General features: G+C 48.4%; 1 protein-coding gene across 3 annotated transcripts in view; it reads right to left on the bottom strand.

Annotated features, from left to right (window-relative positions):
* Window positions 1–16,885, bottom strand: part of RGS12 (regulator of G protein signaling 12) — a 139,391-nt gene that overhangs the window by 100,701 nt on the left and 21,805 nt on the right. For 2 of the 3 annotated variants that reach the window (XM_045528224.1, XM_045528225.1), the window contains exon 2: window positions 13,908–15,879. The exons of the other annotated variant lie outside the window; for it this stretch is intronic. In XM_045528224.1, coding sequence (XP_045384180.1) covers window positions 13,908–15,779 — 1,872 coding nt within the window. In that variant the 5' untranslated portion in view covers window positions 15,780–15,879. The remainder of the gene's footprint in view (window positions 1–13,907; window positions 15,880–16,885) is intronic. 3 annotated transcript variants of the gene reach the window in all.

The raw sequence follows: 16,885 nt of genomic DNA, 5'->3' as shown, positions 1-16,885 counted from the left end.
GGCGTGAGCCACCGCACCCGGCCTTATTAACTTTTTAATGCCTCTGTGTATGTGGCATGCAGCGGTTGTGGATTATACAGAGTTAAAATGAATAAACTATAGCTATGGATAATATCATGGATAAATCTTTGAAATTATATTCAATGATTAAAAAACAAGTTGCAGAAGAATATTATTAAGCTATTTTTATAAAGCTGAAGCAGCAGCAAAATTAATGAATATATTATTAGAGGATTCAGCCCCTTCTGGCTTTGGTAGGAATGTGGTGGCCACATTGCTCTGAACAGGCTCCTGTGCCTGGAACCCACGCAAAACAGAGAGGACAGCAAGTGGGGCCACACCTTGTGTCGGCCCCTCTGCTCATGTTTCCTCCACCTCTGCGGCCCCTATGCTGTCCTACGGACCCCAGCTTCTCCAGGAGCCCCTGCCCTATTCCAAGACGGGCCAAGGCCCCTGCCCCCTGCTTCCCTCGCACCTCCTCAGGCCCCAAAACTGTCCTCAGGTGGCACCAATCCCCAGGAACAGCACTCAGGGCCCGTGGTCAGGATGACCTCACAGGCAAGCCACAGGGACGCAGGGACGTCAGCACTCGGGGAAGGTCCTAACCAAGAGCTGGCTGTTTCTCTCCACAAGCACTGGGACTTCCGGAGCCACAGTTGCCTGTCTCTGCCTCTCTCCTCATGGCTTGGGACCCAGAGTGGGGCAACGTCAGCCCATGGGATCGGGTCCCACAGGGTGATGACCGAAGCTGCCCTTCTCACAGAGACTGACATCATGGGGCCTTAGCTGTGGTCTTTCTGGAATTGTCTAGATATTGTTTTACAATCTATTCTGAAACTTCCTCTCATTGTACTAGAAAAACTGCATAAAACCCGTTTATTGAATCTGATACTATCCTGGCTTGACATCTAACAAGCCTGTAACTAGCTATGTACATAAACATGGCTTATGTTGCTAATGCCACGTCTCACTCACTTTGTTCTTATTAAAAGAATTAAAATAAATTTTTTTCTCCAAAGGAATTTTTCTTAGTAAATATGTTTATATTCCCATCATAAAAAAATTGAAACAACACAAGATAAAACTTCCTGAACCCTTCCCAGTTTTCATTTACCATCCTGAGATTATTATTATCAGTTTGGAATGTTTCCTTTGTATTTTTCTACATATTTATATATAAACATATATACACTTTAAAATGTACAGGTTTCTTTGAGGGGTGTGAAATTGTTTACACAAAAACAGGATGTTTAACATGTGTATTTTTTTTTTTTTTTTTTTTTCTGAGACAGAGTCTCACTTTGTTGCCCAGGCTAGAGTGAGTGCCGTGGCGTCAGCCTAGCTCACAGCAACCTCAAACTCCTGGGCTTAAGCGATCCTACTGCCTCAGCCTCCCGAGTAGCTGGGACTACAGGCATGTGCCACCATGCCCGGCTAATTTTTTTTTTTGCTATATATATTTTTAGTTGGCCAGATAATTTGTTTCTATTTTTAGTAGAGACGGGGTCTCACTCAGGCTGGTCTCGAACTCCTGACCTCGAGCGATCCACCCGCCTCGGCCTCCCAGAGGGCTAGCATTACAGGCGTGAGCCACCGCGCCCGGCCAACATGTGTATTTTTGTGACCTGCTTTCTCCACTGACCATGCCTTGGGGAGCTTCCTGCATTAGTAATATACTGATCCACCTTCTGTGGCAGAGACTGTTCACTGCTCTTGCACTAACCACACTCCCTTCTTACACCCTAGTAGAAATTTTCACCAGACGCACGGCTGTCAAGCTAAAGGCTGCGTCTCCAGCCTCCTTTGCACCAGGTGACTAAGTCTGTCCAATGAGACAAAGGCAGAAATGACCTGTGCAACTTCCCAGCTGTGCCTCCATGTTCCTCTTCCTCTCCCTGCCAGCTGGAACGAGGAAGGGAAGCTAGAACAGCTATTAACCATCTTAAAGTCCAGGTGGGAGCCGCACTTGGAGGACATAACAACAAGACAGAAGGCGCCTGGGTTCCCGATGAAGGTGGGAACTCCACCCTGGCCCTGGCCGGCCCAGCTTCCACATGAGGGAGAACTGGACCTCTGCACTGTCTAAATACTATTAGTTTAAGCTTTGTTGTTACAGCATTGAAACTCATATAACTTTTAAATCAGTGCAGGTATCCTACAGTAGGAAAATACCAGTTTTCTTTACTCCAAATATGCATTTTTTACTCAATCAAAAATTATTTATCAAGTGCCTACTCACTGCCAGGCACTGTACCAGGTGCTATTATTGCAAATGATGCTGCAATAAAGAGACTTGGTCAGGCCCCTTCATGCCTCTCTAGGATAGATACCTAGAAAAACTGCTGAGCCGAAGAGAGGGAAGGGGTAGTGGCCTGAATTTCATTCTCTCCTTTACCTGGGATTGCCCCAGAAAACAAAGATGACCCAATCAAATCTCCTTGTCAACTTGCTAGAAAGACCTCCTGGGAAACACAATCACCATACCTGCAAGTGGGAGAATCCTTATCTATGGAAAGCTTTCAGCAGGGTGTACCTGGTGGGTCTAGGCTGCTCATCATATAATAAACTTGGAATCCTAGGAGTATGGGTTATGGCTCCCTGAAAAGTGTCACATAAGCTATACAGGTCTCAGAGTACAGAACAGACAGACGTTTCACAGTCAGCAGCTCCCTTCTGTGTGAGTACCTGAGAGCCTACATGGCCTAGAGGCCTCCCACGTGAAATCAGGGCCAGAGCACATCCTCGTGCAGCAAGAAAAAATCAGGCTGCGGCGTTGGCAGCTGACTTCTCCCTGCCTCTGTGGAGCCTCACAATTACATGTATCCTAGAAACTGTTAAGAAGCTTGATGTTTAGTAAGACCTGTGACTCTTGAAAGTTTGATCTAACAATTTTATCACTGTGTTCTTTTAAAGGCAATTTTTTGTTCAGACAGGGTCTGGCTCTGTTACCCAGGCTAGAGTGCCATGGCATCATCATAGCTCACTGCAACCTCAAACTCCTGGGCTCCCGTGATCCTCCTGCCTCAGCCTCCCCAGTAGTTGGTACTACTGGCTCACACTTCCACACCCAGCAAATATTTCTGATTTTTGTAGAGATGGAGTCTCAGTCTTGCTAAGGCTGTTCTCAAACTCCTGGCCTCAAGTGATTCTCCCACCTCAGCCTCCCAAAGTGCTAGGATGACAGGTGGGAGCCACCGCACCTGGCCAAAGGCAATTTTTGTTTTAAAGAGGCAAAGGAATTCATTCCCTCACTTCTTCCTCCATTAAATGTAATAGACTGAAATTTTGCATTCATGAACTCAGGTATGCAGAAACTTAACTTTAAAATGTACCTTTATTTTATATAACCCAATTTGATTTTCTAACCCTAAGTCCAAATAATATCTGATGTAGATTTAATTCAGTCATTTACAAGTAAATGGTTAAATTACCTCATTTTTCAGTCAATTCTGGCTTGTAATAATTCAGTCATATCATGTTCAAGTCCTGTCGGGTGTTTTCCACTATTCTCCCTGTGGTTTCTATGGATGGGGGAGGGAACGTTCGTGAAACAGTTGCTCTGACACCATAGGGTAGGGCCACCAGCCTTCCAGCCGTGGCCTCTCTGGGTCCGGTACTGGTCTCACTCTCCCCATGTCACTCACGTGTCTGCCACTGGGCACAGGCTGTGCTATTATCAGTCACGACTTTGGCACTTTCAGGTACAGACATGGCCTCAATCAATCCCAAGGGGACACTATCTGTTATGGCCGAACTGTGTCCCCCAAAATCCATATGTTGAAGCTCTAAGCCCCAGGACCTCAGAATGTGACTGTATTTGGCAATAGGACTTTTACAAAGGTAATTAAGGTAAAATGATGACATTAGGGTGGGCCCCAATCCAATGTGACTGGTGTCCTTATAAAAAGAAGAGATTAGGACACAGACACACACACAGGGAGAAGGCCGAGTCTGCAAGCCAAGGGGAGAGGCCTCGGAAGGAACCAGGCCTCAACAGCTTTTCTCAGAACTTTAATCTTGTACGTCCACCCTCCAGGACCATGAGAGAATAAATGTCTGTGCTGAGAAGCCGCTCAGTCTGTAGAACCTCACCATGGCACCCGACTAGACCAAGACTCATCCACACTGCTCCCTCCACAGCACATTCAGTGGTGGGCAGTGCGCTCTCCAAACTCTGCGATGCCCTGGGGATCCCAAAGGGACTCTGAGTCTTCTCCGGCCACTCAGAATCTCCCTCTGCCCTGCCCCTCCCCTGGGGCAGGCCCTGTGCAAGTTCTAAGCACACCAGTGGAAACGTGTTTCACGCATTCTTGGGTCCCAAACATGAAGGGAGACTCCCTCTGGGCCACCATGGGACTCAAAGCAGGATGTGAAGGGAAGGATTCCCACACGGCCCACCTGACTCCCCAGTTACCCTCGTTCTCTCCCTCCAACTCAGGTGTTTCAAGGAGAGTGAGAAAGGGCAGGGTCAGGGGACAGCTGACTCTGCAGGGGGCATTTCATTCTGCCTGCCTCTCATCTGAACCCTCAGCTCTTCCACCTGGACTTCAACAGCTGGGCATCTTGCCCTGGCAATTGCCCCTGGGGATTAAAGGTGACACTATGTTCTCCCATCCAGACTGGGTGTGGTCAGAAGAGAAGGGAAAGGAAGTCAGGCCAGGGAACAGGTCTCAGACGGCCCCTCTGCTCCCCAGGGCTGCTCCATGGGCCTCGGGACTGTGTTTCTTCTAGTATGAGGAACCAGAGCAGCCAGGTCAAAAATGTTCTTACTTCACAGCAGAAAACTATAAGCAAATACTCCCAATACTAAGCTCTCACATAGTTAATACAACCCTGGTAAGAGAAATCTCACTACCACCTGCATTATTTCCTAATTGCAAACCTATTATATCTATACTACATCTAGATCTCTAACCCTATTCATATAAGTATATCCATACAGATTTCATATATATATAAATCAATCCATTCCTGAGGGCTCTGCCCTTATGACCCAGTCGCCTCTTACTACTGTTGCCATGGGGCTTCGAGGGACATTCAAACCATAGCACGTCCTGTTACATATCTCGTAGTCCACACGATAAATGACAAGAGTAATCCAATTGCTAATTGATTGTCCACCAAAGTTCAAAGCAAATAAAAACAACATAAAAGCTAATCAGCACATCTGAGTCAGGGAATCCTCTCCTTCACCCTCCAGCCGTGCACAAATCTTTCAGAAAACTCCTCCCAAGAGAAGTCTCACTCTCTGTTCGAATTCTTCCAGTTACCAAAAATTCACTCATTTTCATTTTTCCTCTTTGGTAGATTTTTTTAAGACTATTTTAAAATGTTTTGCCCAAAGCACTAGTTTCTTTTATATGCAAAGAGCTCTTACTAATCAATAAGAAAAAGACCTGCAATCATATAGAAAAATAGCCAAGGTACATGAATTGAGAGTAGACAATAAAAGAAATATTTATGGCCAACTAGCATAAAAATTGCTCAATTTCAGAAATTAAATAAGGTCCTCTCAGACTGGCAAAGATATAAAAGACTGATAAACTCAGAGCTACGTGGGTGGGAGGAAAAGAGCCTTCTCTCCTCCAGCCATCCAGACGCACGAGGGAGGTGGCCCAGCCCTGCCGTCATGAGGAAGCAAGAGCGCAGGAAGGTGGTGAGCTTCCGTTTGAGGAATGGCCTGAGAATTCTGGCCTTGGACAGGACATCCACCCAAAAGGGACCTCACCTGCTTTGTCATATGGCCCCACCACACCCAGCATCTGTCCTCTGTAAGCATCTGAAAGCGCCTCCTACAATGGACCAGCTCGCCCAGGCCTGGGAACACGAGGCTATGCAACTGTTCACAGCGGCCCACAGTGCAGACCAGAGACTGGGCTGGGAAGAGCTGCTGGAAAAGGGGGGTCCCCCTACTAAGAGACTGACCACCAATCCTTTAAGCAGGGCTTAACACTGCCACAACCTTGGTGGAGAGCAAGAAGCCCGGGCTGGTGGTGACCGAGCGGGACGTGGCTCGCATGGAGCAGCTGTCTTCCCCCTGCCCTGTGTAGCTAGATGGGGTCCCTGTTCACCACCAAGGAGAAGCCGGACTGGGGGTACACTCCACAGCAAGACCTGCGCCACCGTCGCCTTCACACAGATGACTCGGAAGACGAGAGAGCTCTGACTAAGTTGGGAGAACTTGGCAGGACCAATCACAGCGACAGGTACTATGAAATCTGCGGTTCGCGCTGCCAAGCTGCAAAAGGCAAAGGCTAAGCAACCAGGTTAACACACACTCTTGAGTTTTTTGTACATAAAAGTAATACAGATTCTCCTTCAAAACAAAAAGAAAAGGGCATTCTCACTCACACACACACACACACACACACACACACACACACACGACAGAAACATAAACCAGAAAACCTCTGGTTGGCAGTTTGGCAAAACTAAAAATGCACATACACTTTTAAAAAGACCAAGTCCACACGTAGAACTTTCCCAGAAGATACTCAGATATGCAAAGATATAAACGGAAGGATGTTTACGGCGACACAGTTGATAATGAAATCTAGAAGCAACCTGAGGCTCCCGTCATCACCACGCAGAGGCTGCTGAGAGGTGGCGCAGGCATGGGCGTGACGCTGCGTGGCCACCGTGGCGCACGAGGCAGAGCTGTGTAAACTGATACACAGCTCTGTACATGAGAAACTATTTTAGGAAAGAGTAACTCACAGCAGTCAATAATGTGTATTTTCAACAAAGGAAGGACAAAGGAAAAACATACCAGAGGCTGTGGTTGCAGAGTCTATGACAGGAGGGAGGCAGCAGAGGGAACTCAGACAGGGCCCACCCTGTGCAGCGGGACTGGAGGTGGAGGTGGGCCAGGGGCCAGGATCTAGGACTTTTGACTTTACAACGCTATATGGTTTATTTCTGTTATTTTCATAAAATCATATTTTACTTTTAGATATTTTTATTTAGGATGAATGTGGAAAATAAACACCCTAAGAATAAAACTTCACGCCTGTAATCCTAGCACTCTGGGAGGCCGAGGCGGGTGGATCGTTTGAGCTCAGGAGTTTGAGACCAGCCTGAGCAAGAGAGAGACCCCATCTCTACTAAAGTAGAAAGAAATTATCTGGACAACTAAAATATATATATAGAAAAAATTAGCCGGGCATGGTGGCGCATGCCTGTAGTTCCAGCTACTTGGGAGGCTGAGGCAACAGGATCACTTGAGCCCAGGAGTTTGAGGTTGCTGTGAGCTAGGCTGACTCCATGGCACTCACTCTAGCCCAGGCAACAGAGTGAGACTCTGTTTCCAAAAAAAAAAAAAGAATAAAACTTCATAAACACAAGCGGCATGGCCTGGGCACCCGCTGCTCCTCGGTGTATTTTGCTCATCCTTCTACCACATGGTGACACACCTGCCCCTAAACAACACACAGCACTGTCTGCATATTTTTAAACTTTAGAAACAGGAAAACACTATACATCATCTGTATTTTGCCTCTTTTAGTAGCATAGCTTTTGAACTGATTTGGGTTGAAGAAAGCACCACTGGTTCATTTAGACTGAACGCTTTAGTATTCAAGTACACGCCATAATTTACTTCTCCAGTCTGGAAAGGACTCACTCCTGAAGTCCCTCCTCTGCATGCCAGGCAGAGGCTCTCGGGAGCGGCAGTCCTCCATGCCGTGTCTCGCAACTCCTGCACACTCTTAAAAACTGAGGACCACAAAGAACTTTTGTCTGTGTGAGCTCCATCCACCGATATTTTCCATATTGGAAATTAAACTAGGAAATGTTTAAATACTTATTCATTCATTCATTTTAAAATAATAAATAAATCCTTATCATGCTATCATAAATAACATTTTCATTTTTAAAATTTCCAAAATTTATTACACAGAAAGTTTAAGAGGTTGGATTTTGCTACTTAACCAGATATTTGAATTAATATTAATCTTAGGAATCAGTTTTCAAAGACACAGAATTAAATATACTTTATCTCAAATTAAGCATACTCATTTTTGATGATACAGATGGCATTTTAAGATCTTGGATTCTCTCTTTCACATTAATCTACTTTATTAGTCACAGAGTTTAAAATTTATCTCCAGTAGTACCAGCTTCCTCTACTGGTTACAGACATTAAGGAGAAACAAAAAGTAAACTAAACAAAACGGAAAATCACCCATTTATAAACATTATTTAATTCACTTCAAGAATTTCATACACTCAACGAAGTCCAAGAGTCCTCAGCCCCCAGCCCTCCTCCTCCCCACAGGGGAAGAATGTTGAAAGGATGAGTCAGTCAGGACAGTACCTGGGTTAAAAAAGGTTGGATGTTGCCAGGAAGAGGTCACAATGCCCAGTGACAGGGCTGGTGTCGTCAGCACCCGGCAGCATGGGGAGCAGGGAGGCGGGCGGCCCTGCGAGGGCAGAGCGGGAGGCCGGAGCGCTCCCGCGGCCGGGCCGCCTCTAGGCTCCCACAGCAGCGCCGGCTGCAGGACACGCGGCAGCCCAGGGGTGAAGGGATCTAGGAGGCAGTGACAAAAGCACTGGGGAAGCAAAGTGATGACTCTAGTGACAGTTGGGACACAGAACTGACAGGACTTAGAGACCAACTGGTGACTACCTGCAGTAATATATTTCTTCTAGCTGGCTTTCTTATTTGCATACAGAATTAAGAAAGGCCGCTACCAGTGATTTAAAAGGGAATGTTTCATACAGAGTTGGTAAGTATGACATGGAAACACGACAAACGTGTGAAGACAGCGCTGCAGGTTATCCTAGGGCTAGGAACGAGGGCTAAGCAAAGAACACCCTGGGCAGGGGCCCCTCCCCAGATTTGGGCCTCAGCCCACGCTGGACGTGGGGTGCTGGTGGCCGGCTAAGTGGAGGAGCCCTCGGGGCTGTCTAGGTCAGAGCGCTCTGTAGTCGGGGAACACCCCTGGGGGCAGGCAGGCCAAGACAGCCTTACAAGGAAAAGCTGGTGAAGGAGCTGTCCCCAGAGGTTTTGAAATGCTCCAATATTACCACTGGGAATTCAGAAGGCCACAGAAGGGCTGTGTATGTGCTCAGGAAAGCCCTGAGAAGGCCCTGAACTCTCCCCTCTGGCTGACCTGGAGGAGTGAAAGCCAAGGTAAAGGCGCCAGCTGCCCCACTGAGTGCTGCAGGCACGTCCCAGCGAGCACACAGAGCCCTCGGCCAGGGCTGGGAGACTGGCTGTCCCAGGCACCTAAGGAAACCTCTGTCCAATCACTAGCTGACCACTAAGCTAACCAAGAGGCCACGCTGGCCACATAACAAAGAACATGTTACAGCATCAGTTCAGAGACGTCACTGACAATGAACAGCAATGACAACCACGGAGGCTGCGCTGCAGGGAGAGAGTGTCCCCCGTGGAGGATACTTGCCTCTGGAGCCCCACCTGCGCTGCTTTATCTGTACAGAAGAGAAGTCACACGGATGCTGGTGGCCACACGGGGTGCCATGCCAGTCACTGTGGTATTTCCTCTTAGCGCCACACCTGCCCTCCCTTGCCCAGCTTCCAGTCCTGGCGCTGGGCCTCAGAGGCCACACTGCTCCCTTGCCCGACGGTTCTGCCAAAGCAGGGAGCTGCAGGGAGGGGTGCAGGTGGCTGGGCTCGATCGGCATGTGATGTTTCAAACATAATTTCCCCTGGGACATACAATTCAGCCACCACTCCCCACCAACAAACTTCTTCACTGTCCCATGGTCCCATCATTAGGGCAGCAGCCACAGGGTGGCTCAGCCTTGCAGGGCCTCCTCCTCGAAGCCTCTCCTGTGAGTACTTTTCCAAACTCAGCCCCTTTCCACACTATCTTGGCACTGCCTTTTAGCAGCAAACCATCTTTTCCCCAGTTAACTATTCTTTTTTTTTTTTTCTTCGAGATAGAGTCTCGCTCTGTTGCCCAGGCTAGAGTGCCATGGCATCAGCCTAGCTCACAACAACCTCAAACTCCTGGGCTGAAGCACTCCTTCTGCCTCAGCCTCCCGAGTAGCTGGGACTAGAGGCTCATGTCGCCACGCCCGACTAATTTTTCTATTTTTAGTAGAGACGGGGTCTCACTCTTGCTTAGGCTGGTCTCAAACTCCTGCTTTTTTTTTTTTTTTTTTTGAGACAGAGTCTCATTCTGTTGCCTGGGCTACAGCGCCATGGTGTCAGCTTAGCTCACAGCAACCTCAAACTCCTGGGCTTAAGCAATCCCTCTGCCTCAGCTTCCCAAGTAGCTGGGACTACAGGTTTGCGCCACCATGCCCAGCTAATTTTTTCTATATATTTTTAGTTGTCCAGCTAATTTCTTTCTATTTTTAGTAGAGATGAGGTCTCACTCTTGCTCAGGCTGGTCTCGAACTCCTGAGCTCAAACAATCCTCCTGCCTCGGCCTCCCAGAGTGCTAGGATTATAGGCGTAGGCCACCGCGACCGGCCGAACTCCTGATTTTCATTAAATTCTGCCTTCAAATTACTGCTGTGTTTTCTGTCTCCTGGCCAGATCCCAATGGAGCCAGCCTGAGTTTGTGTAAAGTCAAGCACAGAAGCCCCTGCTACCACTGAGGAGAGCTCAGGGTGACACGGAACTCAAGTCCTCACCACTGCACAGCGTCTAGTAGTTCCCCCATCCCTTTGTCACTCCTCCTCTTCTCATTTCCGGGCCCTTCCTTCATCCCTCCAGCCTCTCCTCTGCTCATCCTCACAAGCCTCTGGCCAGCATCCAAGTGCGGCCCCGAATGCCGTGGGACAGTCACTGCCACCTTCAAGGCCCACCAAACCTGCTGGAGGGATGTCAGGACCCATCCTACACCTCATGAGCCCTGGGAGCCTCTGCAGCTCCGTTGGGGAGGCTGTGGGTTCAGACTGAGCTAATCACGTAGGGAGATCCACTTGGCAAAGTTAGTAGCAACCCATGAAATACAACACGCTACTGCTTGTTCTTAGAGGAATGATGCGTCACATCATATCACAAAGGTGATGAGCCGTACACGGCAGTCCCTTTGTGGGCATCAGTCGGAGCCCTGGGTCTACCTTCCTCTCAGCCCTAACGCACCCTGACTGTGGGCAAGTCACTCAATATCCACACTGTAAACTCCTCAGTAAATGAAAATAGAGCCCCTGGCTGGATGGTCCCACAGAACTCCTACGCAAGTATGAAAGCCTTCTGCAACACAGCAAATGCTGCACCGTCAACGCCCAACACTGAAGACTTACCAGTTCCACAGAAGCATTTCATTCTTCCGTCCTCCTCCAGTGTAAGTAGTAACAGCTGATACCCTTTGTTCAAAGTGAGAGAGCAGTGAAAAGGACCCTGCGTATTCACGGCTGTTTGACCTTCCACAAGCCACTGACCCCTGAGGATCAGTCGATTCACCTGGGGACCATACACCACCTATCTTGGGGTTCCCCGAGGGTCACAGCCAGTAGCATCTACAGCGGTATCACACCCTCCATTGAGTGCAAGAACACAGGTGAAGGTGCACTGCCATCCACAAAGCAGCACACAAACCCCACTTATTTCTATCCCTATGATTATTCACTTATACAATGGCAACAGATAAAACACATTTTAAAATCTGTATTCAAAGAGATGAGTTCCCGATTTCAAAGAATGTTTTAGCCACATCTCAGGGCCCTTTACCTCCCCACCCCACCCAACAAGGCAGCCCAGCTCCCGGCAGTGCCCTGACCCCCACAGGTGAGGCCCAGGCAGGCAGGAGGGCACCACCCTGAGAATCCCGCCAGAGAGGAAGGAAGGCAGTGCTGGCAGCACACGCAGCTGCAGAACGACCCGCTAAAGAATTAGGTTGGAAATCCATCCATATGATTACAACTATGTTAGAAAAACCCAAAAATCTATGCTCAGATACGTCAAAAGATTGTCAGTGGTCATTTTGCGAAGGTATTAGGCTGTTAAGTACGAAACGTCCGCTTTCCCTAAGTATCAAGTGTGACAGTTGACATCTCTGATATTTCACTTTGACATGTCTCGTTTTATTTTTCTTGTGAAGGTACATCCTCCGTTTTTCAAACGCACTGTTTGGCTTGTGATTATCTTTCAAAAAACTTTTTGTAGAACAGTTTTTGTGAAACCGTGGATAAGTCAAAAATTCATGTTATTTTCAAATATGAGTTCCGTCGTGGAACCAATGCTACGCAGACAGCTCAAAATATCAACGAAGTGCTTGGGAAGGATGTGATTAATGGACATCAATGGTTTGAGAAGTTCCATTCTGGTGATTTTAATCTTGAAAATGAGCCATGTGGGAGACCAGGGTAGATAATGATGATCTGAAAGCTGTAGTGGAAGCGAATCCATCTCAACCTACACATGAATTAGCAGCAAGGTCTGACATTACTATTCCAACAATATTGAGGCCGGGCGTGGTGGCTCACGCCTGTAATCCTAGCACTCTGGGAGGCCAAGATGGGAGGATTGCTCAAGGTCAGGAGTTTGAGACCAGCCTAAACAAGAGCGAGACCCCATCTGTACTAAAAATAGAAAGAAATTAGCTAGACAACTAAAAATATATAGAAAAAAAAATTAGCCGGGCATGGTGGCGCATGTCTGTAGTCCCAGGTACTTGGGAGGCTGAGGCAGGAGGATTGCTTAAGCCCAGGAGTTTGAGGTTGCTGTGAGCTAAGCTGACACCATGGCGCTCTAGCCCAGGCAACAGAGTGAGACTCTGTCTCAAAAAAACAACAACAAAAAAACCCCCAACAATATTGGACCATTTGAAACAAACAGGCAAGGTAAAGAAGCTGGATAGATGGGTTCTACATGAATTAAACAAGCATCAGAAAAGAAATTGTCTTGAAGCTTGCCTTTCTCTGCTGTCACAACATAAAGGTGAACCATTTCTACACCGTATCGTTACATGTGATGAAAAATGGATTCTTTCTGACAATCGCCAAGTGTTCAGGAAGATGGTTGGATAAAGATGAGGTGCAGACACACAGTCCAAAACCACCATATTCACCAAAAAAAGCTAATGATATCTGTTTGGTGGTCCAGTACTGGTATTATCCACTACAGCTTCATGAAACCTGGTCAATTGATTACAGCAGATGTCAACTGCGACCAATTGGATGAAATGATGAGACTGGTCAATAGAGACAGGCCAATCCTCTTGCAAGATAATGCTCGACCACATGTCACACAAACTGCTGCTCAAACTACAGAGGCTGGACTTAGAAACTCTCTGTCATCCACCATATTAATCAGACCTTGCACCAACTGACTACCCCTTCTTCCAGGCTTTGGACCACTTCTTGCAAGGAAAAATATTCCATTCTCAACAAGCTGTGGAAAATGTCTTTCACAATTTCATCACCACTCGCTCTCCAGGCTTCTCTGCTGCCAGCATAAACCAGCTACTGTTAAGAAGGCAACACTGTGTCAACAGTTTAGGTGCATACTCTGATTAATTGTGCTGCTTCTTGTTTGAGATATACACTATACTTCTGATTTGAAATCAAACATTTCATATTTAATGACCAATAAAACTACAAGAAATCTGTCCTTCCTCCATCTTTAACTTTCCTTTAATGCGCCATATTTCATGATGAAGAAACACGTGGAGCTGGGAGGGGACCTACCAAGAACATCATCAAGCCCTGCAGCCCAGCCCACACTCCTCTAGCCACGACCCTGCCCAACCAGCCCCCAGCCTCTATTCTCAACTATCAAGAACAAAAATGTGAACAAACACAAAAAAGGTATTTTTAGGAAGATCCTCTGCAGCAAGGCAGACATCCAGTGACAACAGGCAGGAGCCACAGGCCAGCCAGAGGTTGCCCAGGTGGTGAATGTGGCAATAAACGTGGCATCTCACCAGAAACTGGCTTAAGTTATAAAATCAAGCTTATTTGTGCCGAATGGCAGCTAACAAGCTTACCTTTTTGTCTTCTTTAGTCTTTCGAACATTTCGATGGGGACCAAAAATGTTTTGCATTCCAAAAGCCTTCCTGGACCAGTCCCTCTTCTGGGCACCCAGTGGAGGCTGCCCAAAGCTGCCTTCGACCCTGTAGCGGTCTGCTGGGATCTTGCTCATGGGAGGGGGCAGCGTGCCACAGTTGACACTGGACCACCCATCGGTGGAATCCGTGTAAGACTCCTGGTCACTGGCATGACCGCATTGCCACTCCTGGAGCACGTGGACCGGGAGCCACCGCTGGCTGAAACCACAGCTGGCACCCGCGGTGCCCCTCTTGGGAGGAGGGACGGAACTCCGAGAGGAAGCCAGGGGCACCTCCACATGAGAGGCCGGTCCTAAGTGCTTGTTTAAGTCCCGGAACCTGTCAATCTGGGGAGTGACCTCAATTGGGGAGCTCCCATCGGGGTCGTGGCAGAAGGCCCCGTTCCAGGGGGCCCCCCAGGGCTGCATGGCCCTCCCTCCCGCACCCTCCCACACAGTGCTGCTACTCGGGCCATGCCTGCTGGAGCCCCCGCCCAGGTCGACCACCAGGACCCGGTTGCTCTTCTCCTCCTGGTTGAAGTTCCCGATGCCACTGTCACTGTTGCTGCTGGTGCTGTTGTTCTGGTGGGCATCGGCGTCCCCATCCAGAAAGGCACGGGCCCGCACCCCCTCGATCAGCTCACCCATGTCACGGTACAGGACGGAGATGAACTGGAGCACAGGCAGAGAGGACACAGGGAACTCTAAACAGCCATTGGTGTCAGGGTCGGCTGTGCACTCAAACCCAAACCGCCGGGCAATGCCTTGGTGGATCTTGTGATTAAATAAGTCTGGGTCCACCATAAACACGTGGCAGGAAGTCCGCAGGGCACCTTCCTCCTCCTGGGCCAGGCTCCCATCATCGCTGGTCTGCATGGTCACCAGCCCAAAAAAGCGCCTGTCGTCAGGGCACACAGCGCTGAAGGCCAGCTTCTCAGCCGGGTACTCAGCCACAACCCTGGCCTTGTCGGTGCACAGCTGCACACAGTCGTGCACAATCTTCATCATCACCAGGGAGTGGATCTTCTGCTCTGCCCGCAGGCGCCGCATGCAGCCGCGGATGGCCTGCAAACTGTCAGACTCCAGGCTGGAGCTCCTGGAAGGGAGTTCGATGGAACCTAAATAGCCCACGACCATGGCAACATTTAAAATACTTGCGTCTAACCCAAAATCGTCATGATTTTCTAGTCCAATACTGAAAACTGAATCATCATTAATAACTTTCGATACTTCCTCCTTGGAAAACATGTGGGGATTTGGATTATTTATACCTTCACATCCAATATCAAATTGAGCAGTGGCCGACTCTGAAAGGGATCTTTGTTTCAATTTCAAGGGCTCTGAACTGCTTGCACAGAGGCTCGGGTTCTCAAAAATCATATTGAAAATTCCACCAGATTGCATTTCCTCCACGACTCGCTCTGCTCTATTTATACCTAAGGCTTTAGAATCGAGTTTCGGCTTCAACCAGCCTTTTCCTTCATAAAGCCCACCTTCCTCGTCACTGGAACCGGCCTCTAAGTGGCCGACGCCTTCGCCCACCACCATGCGCAGGACGCCAGAGCACTTCCCGATTAGTTTCACGACATCTTCATGAGAAGCTTTTTTCACGTTAATGTCATTGACAGCAAAGATCTGGTCTCCAGCACGGAGGCCTACGAAATCCGCAGGGCTCCCTCTCATAACACAGCTTAGCACACAGGGCGCCTGCCCAGAAAGCGTGAACCCATAGCCAGCCCTGCCCCGGGCAACTTCCACGTTCCGCACCCGAGGGGGCAGTGGCCGTCTCCCCGGGTCGCCCGCTCTATACATCCCGACGTGCTTCCCAGGCAAGGAGCATATTTCCTTATTCCAGGCGATCCACGCTCCAGGGAATGCTTGATGCTATCATATTTTTTCTTGAAATAATGCCCTAAGGAAGAAAAATAATAGCTCATTATTAAAGATTCCATATTTCTATGCTTACTGGTATTACCTAAATGTCACCACAGAAAGTCTCTAGGTACCAAGTAACTGTCCAGGTGAAGGAGAAGCCGTATCTGTGTACCATAAATCTTAAAATAAGACTAGGAAACTTCTTTTCAAAGGAGAAAACATCTCCCTTAACTGCATCCTGTCATGACGCTAAGTCCGACCAGGCCTGCCACCTTGGGCAAGGGTGCAGCACCCCAGCAGCTGCTACTTCCGGTACCACCCCAGCACCCGGTTCTGGAGGAAAAGACCTTCCCACCCAAAGTGTGGGCCACAACCCGGCAGCCCAGCGGAAACAGACTCCAGCTCCCTGGCAGATCTGCTGCCCCCGAATAGCACTTGGCAGGATGGCAGAGTCCAGGCGTGAAAAGCAAAGCCTGCCATACCCTGCAGGTTCAAAGGCACCTGGACACCCCCAAGACCAAACCCTTATTGGGTCACAAATCCCCTCTACAGTCCTCCTCTGGAGAGGGGGTCACCTTATACTCACTCATTTTCCACAACCCTTCCACAACTATTTTGAACAAAGTACCATGTGGGGAAAACACACTAGTCTAAAACAACCTCAATCAACACTGCAGGGTCATTCAACAGATAAAAACAACCAAAAATAGCAAAGAAATGCAATATTTAATTATGTCATTATTACAGGAGGTATGACTTCAAAATTGAAAGTTATTGGTTATCACTGAAAACAAATCTGCCGGGTGCCAGGTTCAGCGATGGCTGGGAGGAGTCACAGACTCAGCACAGAGGCACACTCAGGGCCAGGATTTATCACAGCAAAAGTGCACACAGCACAGTCAGAAAAGGAAAAGGCACCTCGGGCAAAGTCCAGAGGAAACCAGGCTCAAGCTTCCAGAATCCTCTACCAGAGGAGACACACAGGAGGCGCTTTATTCCCCCAGCAGCACACACTACTGTGTGAAGCACTGTCACTGGGGAAG

Source organism: Lemur catta, chromosome 17 (assembly GCF_020740605.2).
Source record: "Lemur catta isolate mLemCat1 chromosome 17, mLemCat1.pri, whole genome shotgun sequence".
NCBI lineage: Eukaryota > Metazoa > Chordata > Mammalia > Primates > Lemuridae > Lemur > Lemur catta.
Note: the sequence above shows the minus strand (reverse complement) of the source record. Positions and strands in the feature narration are given on the sequence as shown.